Source organism: Cydia strobilella, chromosome 1 (genome assembly GCF_947568885.1).
Source record: "Cydia strobilella chromosome 1, ilCydStro3.1, whole genome shotgun sequence".
NCBI classification, from domain to species: Eukaryota; Metazoa; Arthropoda; class Insecta; order Lepidoptera; family Tortricidae; genus Cydia; species Cydia strobilella.
Genome location: NC_086041.1, coordinates 6,845,934 through 6,858,282, shown reverse-complemented (window position 1 = coordinate 6,858,282; position 12,349 = coordinate 6,845,934). Strand labels below are relative to the sequence as shown.

Genomic DNA, 12,349 nt, shown 5'->3' with positions numbered 1-12,349 from the left:
CAAAATTATCGTCCGTAAACCGACTACAGACAATTTTTTTTTGTAATGGTATAAAACATTGTAAGGATCAATAGGCTACGGTAACCGCTTACCACCAGGCAGGTTGAATGCTTGAATGCCAATGGTATAAAAAAAACATATATGTAACAAAAAAATGTTTTCAATTCACCGTGAAGCAAAGGTTAGTGCAAAGGCGTCTGAACATTATTTCCGACATATGTAAATGATGTTAATTGAAAGAGGCGTGTAGTAATATAATTATCGCGAGTTACCGTACGAATCAATGATCATTAGCATACAGTAGGCAGCCCAAACATTCTCGGAATGCAGCGAGTGTCCTCGCTTGCTTCAGGCGTATGCAGATGCAGCCATCAATGGCATTGTGACCATACATTAAGTGAGCCAGATGTGCACGAAAAATATTTGTTATTAATATTTTTCTTTAAAACATATATTTTAAATAATTAGATTATTTATTTCACCAGCATGCACGTTAAGGTTTTTTATTTATTTATTTAGATTGCTAGTATTTTATTAAGCTGCACAAAAAGTCCATTTTATTATTTAAAAGTCTTATGTACCTAATAATGTGTCTACCTTAATTTAAACTAAGCTCGAACGACACTTTTGTATGCAAGTTCGAGGATCGCTAGCTACGAGCACAGAATATCTAATCTGCCATACACCTGCCCGGGCGGTGCGCCGGCCAAATATACCTAAACTGCGCAGTGACACCCACCTGCTACGAGTACGATCGCCTATAAGAAATCTGCATAATTTTACAAGTTTCTCCCCTTGGCTATGACCATAAATTACTTAAGTACCGCAATCGTAATCTTTACCAACATAAATCACCATTAATTGCAGGTTTTATCCTGTATGACGTAATTACCAAGTAAATGCGTATGTTGCTATTACTTATCTATTGATCATTAAAATTAGCTTAGTCAGTTCCGTCGCTGTAAATTTTTATTAAGAGGTCCCGGCAATCTCGGCCGAATTGCACCTTCCCATACAAACGTAGTTACGCTCTCATTTTAAAACTATGTGAGCAAAAACAAGCTTTGTATGAAAAACTTAAATTCGCTGTATTTTTGTAACTATGGTATCTGAAGCCACATAAACGAATTACAGACATAGATATACCTTGTCCTATTGTAAGCACAAAGTTTCAGAGAAATCTAACTAGTCGTTTTAAAATGAGAGCGGAACTATGTTTGTATGGAGAGCCGAGCTTGCCGAAAGCCCCTTATGGGCTGAAATCTAGACAGGTACAAACACAGAAAGCAAAACCGTACCTACCAGGGGAGGGGATACATGTATCGGGATGTCAGATGCTACGAAAAGTCACGTGACTATTTCCATACATTTTTCATGTTTCGAGGGCTAGGGTCCCAGCATAGAATAGTAAATCCCACATTGACATATATCTAAGGACGGGCCTTACGGGCACTAAGAATAGTCCTAGTTCAGCGGTGTCACTCACGAATTCGAACCAATCGTGATGCGAACTCATCAACCAATCGCGTTGTGGCGTTAGACTGCACGATTGGCTCGAATTCGTGTGCGTGACACCGCTGTACTGGCCCCATTCTTATTGCCCGTAGGGCCCGTCCTTAGATATAGGTATGCATGTCAATGATATCCCAACAAAAACATTTCATGTAGGTAAATATAGGTAGCCAAAAATATTGTATAGAACATTCATAGCAGCTTTTATTTAACTTTTATTTCAACCTTCCACTCGGTAAAATATTCAATATAATTTTTTGTTGTTATCAGTCGCATCCTGTGGATTACTGGGTGTCCTATCGGGGCAGCATCCGCCTCGTCCTAAATGTCTGGGGAACAATTAGTGCTCGCGCCGAGGCCGGCCGAATCGCAACCATGTTGCTCTTCATGTGGTTAGCTTTGAGTGTGCTCGGTGCCCAGGGAAACGATTACAAGTGTGAGTTTTAATTTTAATTCTGAGTATTGGGGCTATAAGCTCAGATATTGTATCTACCCCAACAACTGCCTACCAATTGCACAGGCATAATTGATAAGTACCTATTGATAACATAGTAGGTATGTATAATTTCAACGTGTAATGTAAAGAACATAAATTATAGTTATTTACGATACAAGTGCGAAAAATAGGAAATTCGAGTGGCGAATTACCTATTCGGACGTGTACTTACCTACGTTTTACAGTTTAGCCCTGTGCTATAATAAGCACATTACGTAACTACGCCGAAAATATGTCGTGGACCACCAGATGTACTGTAAAATAATTTTACACCCTGTAGATACCTAAGTGTCAGGTAGGTACCTGATTTATAATTTATTATTTATCAACAGTAAGTAATTCAAACACAACGATTTCAAAAATAAATACACAATACCCAATTACCCACTCATCAAATATAGGTAGTTAATGTATTTAGTAAGCTCCTAACTAGATAGATCATACTTATTCTGCGTTCTACGTTTGTTTCAAGGCATTTTTAAAAACCTGCCTAATTTATATTCTATAAATGCGTCCTTACTCAAAAACAATAGGTACCTAAGTGGCTAGGCGTTCAAAGGAAGTCAACTTTATAACCAAAACACGCACTTACTATTTAATGTGTTTTGTATGTTAGTTGGGAATATTGAACAACGTCATTTTGTAGTTTAAAGTTTTTTAAACACGAACACCTGACGTTAGAGTACCAGGTTTAATTTAATTGTGTACTCTATTTTTAAGGTTTCCGTTTTGCGAGGCTTTTGCGGCTGATGGTTTTTCCACGCTGGTGCTTATAACAGAGGAGCTACTCAACCAAAACATTGATTTTGACCCCACAATAGGTAGTATAGTCAGCATCATAAGTAATGGATCAGACTACGCGTCAAAAGTATCTACCATTCTCTAATGACAACAAAAACAAATATGTCTCTACATGTAGACCGTAATAGTACATTACTACAGAGGCCGGAAAGGAAGGGGTTGCCGGCCGAATAGAATATACGGCCGAACGTAGTGAGGTCGGATAGTTATGAGGCCGACAACCCGTTTTCACGCCGATGTATGTATAGTGCTTTTCTCAAACGTTTAATATAGGTATATAGTTTGTCAAAGGACTGTCTTATTTCAAACATAGACAGAGAGAATCATACTATCTTTGTCTTACACTAGTACTAACACCCAAAAGAAAACGATGAGTATAGTTTTTTTTGTTCTTATTTACTGACAAGATTTGCTTGACCAACTATATATATCAATCAAATATCGTTTATTGTTTTTTTTTTTAATAGGCGTATTGGCAGAATGTCATAAACGAACCAAAAAGCGAATATTGCTTATAGTTTTTTTTAAATGGCTGAATGCCATGGGCCATGATGCTGTGCCACAATTATATGTGAAATAGAAATTTAAAAAAAGCCACTTCCCGGCCTAGGCCTGCAACTTTGTATGAAATTTCATTACAGACCTCTCGTCTAGCCGCGCCTGAAACGTGATACTTCCCAGCCTAATATAAAGAACGTAATATCAATATTACATAGCATGTTTGAGAAATAGTTATTTGTTATACAAGGGTGCAAAGTTGTATTTTACCCGCGAGTGTGGAATTGAAACCCGAGCAAGCGAAAGGATTCTATAGTTGAACCGCGAGCGAAGCGAGTGATTCTAAAATAGAATCCTGAGCGTAGCGAGTGGTTTCAACACACGAGAAGTAAAATACATTTGCACCCGTGTGTAACACAAAACTTTTCCCCTCACTATAGCGAGGAAAGTGCAACATCCACAGGCGTTAGATCATCTTCATCACTGAAATCACTCATTTTTTTACGATAATACGATATTATAACAGAAAACTGGAAGTTGTGTATTTTTACGTGTCGGAGTGGGTGAGAAAATTTTTGTTGACAATGTTGACATTTCTGACGATGCGTTTTGAAATTGCATCGACTCAACTTGTGCGTTCAGAATTACATTCAACATCATTTAAAAAAAACAAATGTTTCTAATGGAATTTAAAGTTTATGACTTAAAACTATTAAATAAAGCTAAATTTGGTATTTTTTATTAAATTCTCAGACTATTTATTTAATGATAATTAATATCGAACGAACCATTATTATGAGCATTTACGTTTTGTTATCTGTCAAAAGCTACTTAAACACGCTCCATCCAAGGTCAAATTACTTTCCCCACTAGTTGATAAAATGCGTTTTTCCCCGCTTGTTTTAAAAGATAAAAGACGGCTTTCTGAGCTAGTGAGGGGAAAAATATATTCTTTTGAAAGCGAGCTGAAGAAATATATGTTGATGCTCACTGTACAATATTATATTTCTAACCTAGCTGTAATCTGTAACCTAACCTACCCATATTGTATTAGCACAAGTACATAGATATACAGGTACACTCGCAATTGACGCTAAGTAAACGATTGTTGTTCTCACGCCATGAATATGAAATTGTGAAGTATGGAAAGCTTTCCTAGAATTTTAGTAAGTATTGAAGCCGCAGACCGATTGTGTGAGTTTTTGCAGCGTTCTTCGAGGGCGCGGCATGGGAAGATGTGTTCGCCGCCGGCGGGATGCACATCGGCAACGGCCGCCACAAGCGCTTCGTGGAGCTTAGTGACAACCAGGTAAATACCTGCTTATTATAAGTATCCCAACATTCTCAACACTAAGATCATCATCATCATCATCATCACTTAAGAGCTTTGCTCTTGTCGGTGGAGTAATTGCCAGTCCTTTCTTTCCTGAGCCAGTCTTTTGATTTGCTCGTACGATGCATTCTCTTTTACTTGGCTCAAGTATGTGATTCTAGGCTTTCCACTGCCTCTCGTCTTTTAAATTTTTCCTTCCAGGATGTTAGGAACACTAAGATAGGTTACCTAATTACACTGATATTTGAAAGTGGTTGACATTCCTTGCTGATGCTCAAAAAGATACACACAATGACAAAGTAACCGTATAAACCCGTAACGAATACCGAATTAAGTATATTATGGCCATTTTACCGATTAAAAAGACATTTTATTCATTGCTACTTGCAACAACTCAATATTTTAACGATTTTTATGTACAGCAATAAACTTCCAACACACATTAATACCACACACCTGCCTGCATTAATTTATTTATCTACTTTGCTTTATGCGTTAACATTAGGTACTCGTATTAAGCCAAAATCTTATAGATATAGAGGGCAACTTCGGATTTCGCAATAAAAACATTGCTCCATGTATGCACTGTTACATACTTAGTTGCCCAGCCGTATCCTGTCTATATCTAACAGTGATTCTATCCTTACCTAAAACTCCATTTACCAGAAAAATGTGCCGTACCAAGCATGTACGTTGCCGGGCGGCAAAGGCGGCCACTGCCGGCATCTGCATCACTGCGTGATAGAAGAGTTCAAGCGGGACTTCACGTTGTTCATGGATTACCTGTGCATTATCAAAAGGACGTGAGTCATCTCATACAACCAAACTCTTTTCTGGTCGACGTACTTAACTGACCGTGAATGCCTAATCTGATTTTAGATTAAATACGACAAATACGTGCTGGTTGCGGACTTGTGAATTTTATTATGTATGAGAATTTTGAAATTTTAGTACAAAACTCGCACCAGCTCTTATGAACCAACCATTGCCAAGGCAAATCTTCTGAAAACCCCGTTTAAGAGGTATGTAACAAAATTGTGAAGGGTGCAAGAAAACCTAATTCTTAAGTCTTATGATATGTAGCTCTAAAAGAGAAGTCGCTAAGGAAAATATAGTAGGTACCGACTTAAAAAATCGATCTCGTTTTAATATAATTATTGTTCTTATCTATGGAACGTGTAGATTATATTAAGTTTCACAAAGTCTTGCTTGGGTTAAACTAATAATATTTAGGTCAACCTTAGTAACGGTTACACGTAAATCAAAGTCAAAACATCGTGGCGAACGTCTTAACCGGCACCTTGGTTAGACCCCCTCCTGCTAATAGATATTTGACCCCAATGAGGCGTAAACGTGAGACGAGAGTATTGCCCTTTTCCGGTGTTTAGGCGATAATGCGCTTTTAAACTAGGACGTTGGAAAGCTTATTATCGTTACTCTATGAAACACACAATTGTCAATGAGGCATTTATGACTAGCGATCGGTAATATCGTAGTAAGTAACTATCGTTGCAGCGTAAGGAGAAAGTTAACTTCATTCATGAATTTCATTTCACCTCATTAAAATCCCCGAATATCATTAAATGATATTATTTGTAATTATGTACTTAAATGAAACCTTTGGTTTAGTGGGGTCAAAGAGGATATAATAGGATAGAGCGGTACTGTAATAGTAAATTTTGTAACCACAGTAAATTCACTGCCATCTATCGACACACTATAAAACTAAAAATAAAGATTTATAAAAATACGATAATATGTATTTAAATATGGATAAATGTTCTTCTTTATTTTCATTAATTATTTTTATATGATTTTGACCCATGTTCTTTCACTAATATGCGTTAAAATTGTTAAATATCAAATGAAACCGTCAACGCCCTCTATACGAGAGTAGGCCAAAACTAGTGGCGCCATCTGATCGAGAATCAAATTTTCGTGGATTTTCGAGGCACGTTTTTTCTTTAGACTGTGTCCATCTATTGGTATTTGTGAGCGTGCGTAACACAAAAATAGGTCTGGAAAGAATTTTCGAGAATAAGAAGACTCGAAACTAATCATCGAAAGATCATACCAAACATGGTTTCGAACTATTATGTTCGGATACCTAATTCATAACAAACCATTCATCGCATTGTACGTTGTACGTTTCTAAAATAGCATTCATCATATCATTATCTGCTACTTTCTCAGGTCCATCGGTGTATGCTGCCCGGACTCCCTGAACCAAGACCAAGTGGAAGGCTTGGCCGGCGACCTTCCCGCATCAGCACCGCTGGAGGAGGGCAACGACGCTATACTTAAGATCACGAAGGCGGAAAACCGAGGTCCGTAGATTTTATATAAGTTTAATCTACATAATAATGTCTGCTTTGTTAGCTGATGGTGAATAAATTCTTATATAAACAGGCTGCTGTTTTATTTTTGAAATGTTGACCCATTTTTTTAACTACAACTCTACAGCAAATTAAAATTATTAGGCTCGTTGTTTCTATATTCTAAAAGTATTGTTAAAGTCTGCCATTAGTTAGACAAATAAACACACTGAACTGTGGCCGAGGCTTGGCCAAGGCTGTGGATTAAAATGAAGTACATCTACTCACTAATAACTTCCGCTCAACACGAAACAGAAAAAGTTAAAAATGATAGCATTTTAGCCTATCAGCAAAGGAGGACACTATAGAATTTACAGCGAGTTTCGGCTATTTATAAACAAATTACATTTGAGTTAAAATTCGTTTATGCAGGATGTGGTCTCAGCACCCGATCCGCTGGACGCATGGTGGGCGCGCGGCCGGCCAACCCCCGCGAGTGGCCGTGGATGGCCTCCATAACCCCTGAGGGCTTTGAACAGTACTGCGGTGGAGTACTCATTACCGACCGCCACGTACTTACAGCTGCACATTGTACAAGAAGGTAGACATCGGGCTTTCATATCACTTTATTACTCTGGACACATAGTGGGCGCGCGGCCGGCCAACCCTCACGAGTGGTTGGAGAAGTGCTCACTACTCTGACCGCCGCTACATACTTTACAAGAAGGTATTTGTTACTAGTCTATTATAATTCAACTTGTGATAAACTTATTCGTAAGTAACTTCACGCGTCTCCATGTTTTCTCTGAACCGAATTGCGCAGTTTATCAAACCCTGTAATAGCTCATATTAGTCCTAATTGGGCCTCCTACCTCCGTCCGTTGACATGCCCTGCTTAGTGCATTTTTTTAAATCGCCGAATATAACTTGTATGAAAGATCGAATACCACCTAACACACGTTTTTAGCTTAAAAGGAGGATTCGACACCTATGGTTGTAAACATTAGTTAAAAATAAATAATTTTGAATTTTTTAAATGTTTTTGAATTTCAGCGTTTGAAGTCAGCGTCATATAGATAGTGATTTCCAAAGTGGTCAAACAATAGGTATCGCAACATTTTGTAACAAAACGTGTTTTGCTAATATGTAATATATTTGGCTACTTTTGGTGTCACTATTTATGTATTCGACGCTTATTGCACCTATCAATAAACTAAAAATTCCAGATGGAAAGCCAACGAACTATTCGTCCGCCTCGGCGAGTACGACTTCGAACGCAACAACGACTCGCGCTCCTACAACTTCCGCGTGGTGGAGATCCGGCAGCACGAGGACTTCGATCACACGAACTACCACAACGACATCGCCATACTGAAGCTGCACCGGCCGGCCGTGTTCAACACTTATGTGTGGCCGATCTGTCTGCCACCGGTGGGATTGTCGGCGATCAACCAAAGTGCTATAATTATTGGTAAGATTCGAATCCCATCTAAAGCGCTTCACACATATTCCTTAATTCAGTAACATGACAGGGACGCCGCTATACGTTAGACACGGTAGAGATATCTGCATCTCACTTCTAGGAATGGCTTTGTGTGTATCCATGTCGTCAGTCACTGAATTAAGTAAGGTGTGTTAAGCACAAGTTGTTAGCAATATCATTTATCGCAGATGAAATCCACTACTAAGATTTTTCCCTCGCTTGGACTCTGCCCACAGTGTATTAACTATACAACGAATACGCTTTGACAGTTTCGTTTGACATGTGTTCTTTACTTCCATTGTTAGATGAATTATTTTCGTCATGTACCAGGTTGGGGAACTCAGTCGTACGGTGGGCCGCACAGCAACGTCCTGATGGAGGTGTCGGTACCGATCTGGGAGCACACGCGCTGTGTGCAGTCTTTCACCGACTCCATCTTCGTAGAGAATATCTGTGCGGGCGGCTACGATGGCGGGAAGGACGCTTGCCAGGTAACGGATACCAAAAATTACATAGTCGCCATCAGATATATCGGAGCGGCCGAGGTGCTCACAAATATCTGAACACGCCTCTATTGTCAAGGCGTTTTCGGATATTTTTGAGCAACTCGGCAGCTCCGATATATCTGATGGCGACTGTATGTGCCGATGGAGATCTCAAAATTATGTATCTTTCGTAGATCTAATTTTTTTTAAAGGACCTTTTGGAGGAGTTTTTTTAGGAGAAAGAGGGACCTTTCCTTGTTTAATTCCTGCGATATTTTCCAAAAGCTTTCACGAACTTTCAGTCAATGGAAGCTTTCTGCAAATTGCACATTTGTACAGACATCAACCCAGTCAGGTTGGGGAACCCAGTCTCGCAGTCTCGGAGAGTGATTACTGATTAATAATAGAGGTCTTTTGCAATATGTACAGTTTCCGGGACATCTCTCCCTACACAAATGTAAACGTGATATAAGTGAGGTTAATACCACAGCGTTTCAACTGCTTTATTGAGCTTAAGTTTAGCAACTTAAAAATGTAGAGAACCGACGTAAAAAGTGCTCTGATATTTACCCGCGGTAGATTAAGGTAGGCCTTGTTACACACTGTTAGTGATGATATTGGAGCCGATTTGGGAGCATCGACTTCTCATACTCCATACTGCACTTATCAGCCTAATATCAAAGAGGATATAATAAGATAGAGCGGTACTGTCATAGTAAATTCTGTAACCACAGTAAATTCACTGCCATCTATCGACACACTTTAAAACTAAAAATGAAGATTTATAAAAATACGATAAAATGTATTTAAATATGCATAAATGATTTTTTTATTGGCATTAATGATTTTTATAATTTTGACCCATGTTCTTTCATTAATATGCGTTAAAATTGTTAAATAACAAACGAAACCGTCAACGCCCTCTATACGAGAGTAGGCCAAAGGTAGTGGGCGCCATCTGATCGAGAATCAAATTTTCGTGATTTTCGAGGCACGTTTTTTCCTTAGACTGTATCCATCTATTACGGAGTTATATCTATCTTTGCTAATATTTAACCATTATTGAACATGTTCACAGGGTGACAGCGGCGGGCCGCTCATGTACCAGCTATCGAGCGGGCGTTGGGCGGTGATCGGCGTGGTATCGTGGGGTGTCCGCTGCGGCGAGCCCAACCACCCCGGCGTCTACACGCGCGTCGACAAATACTTGCGGTGGATCGTCGACAACGCTAGGTTTTAACTCTACAATGTAGGTTGAGTATTTACGAGATGTCGAAATTGCAGGTTCACACACACACTTTTGCAGTTTTGCTTAATACACATTTTTGCAGTTTTACGATGAATTTTCATAGAAAATAAATTATAATTCAATAGTAACCCTCATTTTTTACCTTATTCGTTTATAATTTGTTAAAACGTGTGCGACTTTTAACCATACAAAACTAATTAGGTAACTGCGTCTAAATTGCTTATAACGTTACGAGTATAATAAATCCTACTGTCATGAATTGTTAGGAATCACATGTTATTAGACTTATTAACTAAACTAATTCGTAACAATCTATTAAGGCGCTTCGCGCAGTTTTTGGCTAAAAACTGTTACTTTTTAGAGCTTATAACTTCTAAATGAGTCAACCAAAAATTATGAAAAAAATATATATGCATCTTCACTCTATGGACAACAATCGCAACATTTGACTTTCTTCCTGAAATTTGTAGTTTCACCGAAAAAAAAATAACACGACAGGCCGTTTTGCGGCTAACTTTGCTTATAACTTCTAAACGGCTTAATCGATTAAAATTATTTTTAAACTAACAAAAATGTTTTGACAGGTTCTACAAATGCAACATAGCTTTTCTTAATCAAAAAATATTTTCTTAAGAAATCGAACGTTTTTCCACATTTCATGCGTATGCAGCCTGAAAATGGCGTGGCCGGCAGTCGTGTGCCAGCTTTGAGACGAGGAGGCTGTGTCGCTCGTCGCTCCGTGCCTTCCTTGCACTATGTACGCTTATGCACAAGCAAAGTGCTATAATATCGGAGTTATTGTGGCCAAAGAATAAATAACTGCAGAGCGCTGATTTGGTTGCGACGCGCATTAGCGAGCGCAACACGGTATTTTGCGGTCTATTACAATGAATGTAATGATAATATCCGCATATATTATACTATAATATACGTATGTTTGAGAAAACTTCATTTGAAATAAATAAATAAATGTTTTCTAACCGACATATTATAATGTCATTCAAGTTTTACGTTTTGAATAATGTTCCATTCCATCTCGAAACAATAAATAATAGATCATAAGCTACCTATTACCTATAACGTTGTATGTATGAATAGTACCTGTTAAAAAACATTGTTTTTGTAGTTTAAAAATAATTTTAATCGATTAAGAACTAGCAAAACGGCCTATCGTATTTTTATTTACGGAAAAACTTACTATTAAGTTTATTGTAGGTTTAAAATTAATTTGTTTACGTTACATGTCCGTCTTTGGGTCACAAACTTACATATATACACCAAATTTCAACTTAATTGGTTCAGTCGTTTCCGAGAAAATAGGCTGTGACAGACGGACAGACAGACAGACAGACGCACGAGTGATCCTATAAGGGTTCCGTTTTTTCCTTTTGAGGTACGGAACCCTAATAATGATGATATTCCCACGTAATGATTGAGAAAACTTCGAATTTCGAAAAATAACACATTTGTAGTAGTATATGAAACTAGTAGGTACTTTAATTTTATAAGTTAACTATTAATGGCATTATTTATATTTATTTATTACGGATAAAAAAAATTGTATAAATAAACGCACTGTACGCCTCAATTTAGTACATACCAAGCTTTAGCTATAAATCTTAATCCGTCGATTTGACTTAGGTATTTATTTGTAAGAAATAGATAAAACACAAATTAACTAATTGAGGCTTGTAAAGTATAATGCATAAGGGAATATATTTTTATTATAATTTACGACCTCTACACGCATGATCTACTCATACTCAAACAACAAAATATCTGCAAAAGATACACAAATACGAGGTATAGCGCCAAATGCCGCGCGCCTCTGGGCTGTAGGTTATTCTTTGAACCTCGTTCCGCCGCAGTCGCCGCACCGAGACGAAATTCACGTACGATCGCAGTGAGCGGGGTGCGGGTACAGAGACGCTGAGACGCTCAAGGCCAAATCAGCGAGAATCGTCTTAAAGCGAACGTTTTCAATCAGAGCCTATCAAGCTTTGAAAGAATAAAATGAAAGATGCCATTGGTAAATAAAGTACCTAACGAAAATGTGACAAAGACCTTTGAATTCAAAATTTGAAATTAGTAATTGCAACAGTTGAAAATGGTGTGGAACACATCTTTACGACTGTCACTTTTGTGTCTTATGTATGGGTAGTGGATACGACCTAACT

The 12,349-nt window shown here is 38.1% G+C and overlaps 1 protein-coding gene across 1 annotated transcript; it reads left to right on the top strand.

The window, feature by feature from the left end:
• The first annotated feature begins 1,807 nt into the window (after positions 1–1,807).
• LOC134755893 (venom protease-like) lies at positions 1,808–10,211 on the top strand. Its single transcript, XM_063692544.1, has 8 exons — positions 1,808–1,948; positions 4,516–4,616; positions 5,307–5,443; positions 6,834–6,967; positions 7,388–7,556; positions 8,182–8,426; positions 8,769–8,929; positions 10,002–10,211. The coding sequence occupies exons 1-8, from the start codon at positions 1,888–1,890 to the stop codon at positions 10,161–10,163; spliced, it is 1,170 nt and encodes a 389-aa protein (XP_063548614.1). The 5' UTR covers positions 1,808–1,887; the 3' UTR covers positions 10,164–10,211.
• The last annotated feature ends 2,138 nt before the right edge of the window (positions 10,212–12,349 follow it).